The sequence below is a fragment of the Mastomys coucha genome, unplaced genomic scaffold (genome assembly GCF_008632895.1).
Source record: "Mastomys coucha isolate ucsf_1 unplaced genomic scaffold, UCSF_Mcou_1 pScaffold21, whole genome shotgun sequence".
NCBI classification, from domain to species: Eukaryota; Metazoa; Chordata; class Mammalia; order Rodentia; family Muridae; genus Mastomys; species Mastomys coucha.
In genome coordinates this window covers 143,475,087-143,477,536 of record NW_022196904.1, presented here as the reverse complement: position 1 = coordinate 143,477,536, position 2,450 = coordinate 143,475,087, and the positions used below count along the sequence as shown (strand labels likewise).

Genomic DNA, 2,450 nt, shown 5'->3' with positions numbered 1-2,450 from the left:
GATATTCTAAGAGATGGAATGCCAGTATTCAATTTTCATTTTGAACACCACATTTCAAAAGAACTATTTTTAAAAATAAAAAAGGATTGAGGGAAAAGGAAAAAATAAAAAATAAAAAGAATTATCTAAACCATAGAGTGACCCCCCATTTGTACCTCATAAACTTCAATCACATCTTCTTCCTCCATTCCCAGTTCTTTTGGAGTATGATTATCAGCAATTCTCTGACCTTCAAAGAGAAACCTGAGTGAATTCATTGGAACTCCCTGTCTTTGACAGTATGATTCTTTGAGTTTCTTGAGATGTGTTGTCATTTTCACTTTGAAATGTATCTCACTGCTGTCCTGTCCAATAACTTTGAGTTTAATGTATTCTCCTTCCTTCTTATCACCTAAGTCCTCAGTTGAAGGTTTTGCCTCCTGGTCAGACATGGTGACGATTCACCAGGGGGTCTCCGCACCACAGCCTCCAGCAGGCAGCACCACACTCTGAGGTTTACAAATCTGTCCCCTTCTCCACAGCACCTTCTTTGTTGTTTCTATTTTCATTTTAGATCCTAGATGGTTTTGTTCAATTCATCCACCTGTTTGGTTGTGCTTTCCTGTAATTCTTTAATGAATTTTTTGTGTTTCCTCTCTAAGGGTTTCTACCTGTTTACCTGAGTTGTCCTATATTTCTTTAGGGAGTTATTTATGTCCTTCTTAAAGTCCTCTATCATCATTATGAGGTGATTTTAAATTTGAATCTTGCTTTCTCTGTTGTGATGGGGTATCCAGGACTTGCTGAGACAGGAGAACTAGGTTCTGATGATGCCAAGTAGCTTTGGTTTCTGTTGCTTATGTTCTTGTGATTGCCTCTGGCCATCTGGTTATCTCTAGTGCTACCTGCCCTTGATGCCTCTGACTGGAACCTCACACTCTTTTATTCCTTCTTGTGTCAGAACTCTTGAAAGTCCAGCTATCTCTGTTATCCTGAGATCCTAGGGGTGTCAGAGTTCCTGAGAGTCAAACTGCTTCTGGGATCCTAAAATCTTGATGTGACCAAGCTCCTGAGATCCTATTGTGTCAGAGCTCCTGGGATTCAACCTTTCTCTGTGTGTTGCATGGGTAGGTGAGGAACCAAAGCCCTGGGTTTGCTCCAGGCATGGGTGCAAGTTGGAAGAAACCCATGCCTATGGCTTGGCAAGGTTTGTGTTTTCCTGGTTTCTGTGGGGTTCCTAGGAATGCTGGGTGTTAGGAATGATGTTGTGGCCTCAACTGTGATCTTGAGTGTGCCAGAGCTCCAGTGCTCCTGAGTGTTTCTGATCTCCAGGGAGTTGAGCGTCCTCTGTGATTCTCTGATCCTATATGTTTTAGAATACCTGGAAGTTGGGCTCCCTCTGGGTGTTGTAAGAATGGGTGAAGAGGCAGCACCCAAGGTCTCTGTAAGTAAGTTTTAGGTAAGGACGAAGCCAATTAATATCACCCAATAATTTTTTAAGATCAATATAAGGTTATCAAATGGTCTCTTTACCTACTCTGGGGCCATTGTAACCCCCTCTCAATAAAGGCAATAGTAAACCTTTTAAACATGACAATACGTCTTGGGGAAATTTCTCAACAATCAAGAATTGTAAAGAAACAATCTTTTAAATCTATAACTATTTGTAAAATCTTTTTGGAATTGCCACAGGAGATGGCAATCCAGTCTGTAATGTTTTCAATCAAATCATAGAAACATAAATCTTTTACCTGATTATTTTGTAATCACGAAAATAGGCGTGTTCTATGGAGAATCTGATTCTCTCAGATGACCTGTTTCTAATTGCTCTTGCACTAGCAAAGAAGCTGATTCTATTTTTTCTAGAGATAAAGACCACTGATCAACCCACACAGGAGTATTATTAATCTATTAGATTTATCTGTACGGGGCACAGGAAATACAGTGGCCACTATGGAAAAGGTGTCATCATAATAAGGCTTATGGCCTCTGTATATATTAATGTCCCACTTGGACTTCTGTCTATAAGCCAGCTCATTAGAGCTACATAATATTAGCTCTTTAAAACTTTTTCTTACAATGATTAGTGTAAGAAAAGGCCTGTAATTTGTAATAGACTGTATCTAATAAAATTCAGGAGCACCAGAACAACCCTGTCTTGTCTAGCCAGTAATAGCTCTATGGCCCAATGTTTCTCTTATTTGCTCTGATCACCCAGTCTGTCTAGCGCCCGCTTGTTGTTTATCTGTACTTCTTCTTGCCCTTTCTGGACATTCGTGTTTGAAATGGTTAAAGCTGTTACAATTGTAGCCCTATTTGCTATCTTGTTGGTAAGCCAAGCCTATTGGGACAGGTGTCTATCGCACCACAGCTGCAACTGTTGAACAAAGGCCAATTGCGTAATTAGTGGCTCCTCTGTATTAGAGCTTCTCAGCATTCTGTTAACTGTCTCCTATAGCCTGGCCACAAAA

At 40.2% G+C, this 2,450-nt stretch overlaps 1 protein-coding gene across 1 annotated transcript; it reads right to left on the bottom strand.

Annotated features, from left to right (window-relative positions):
* LOC116101058 (small ubiquitin-related modifier 1) lies at nt 1-460 on the bottom strand. Its single transcript, XM_031384753.1, has one exon. The coding sequence runs from the start codon at nt 429-431 to the stop codon at nt 126-128; it is 306 nt and encodes a 101-aa protein (XP_031240613.1). The 5' UTR covers nt 432-460; the 3' UTR covers nt 1-125.
* Nucleotides 461-2,450: the final 1,990 nt, after the last annotated feature.

Bases quoted from the DNA above. Each gene is read 5' to 3' on its own strand.
- LOC116101058 (XM_031384753.1), bottom strand. From the start codon at position 431: ATGTCTGACCAGGAGGCAAAACCTTCAACTGAGGACTTAGGTGATAAG.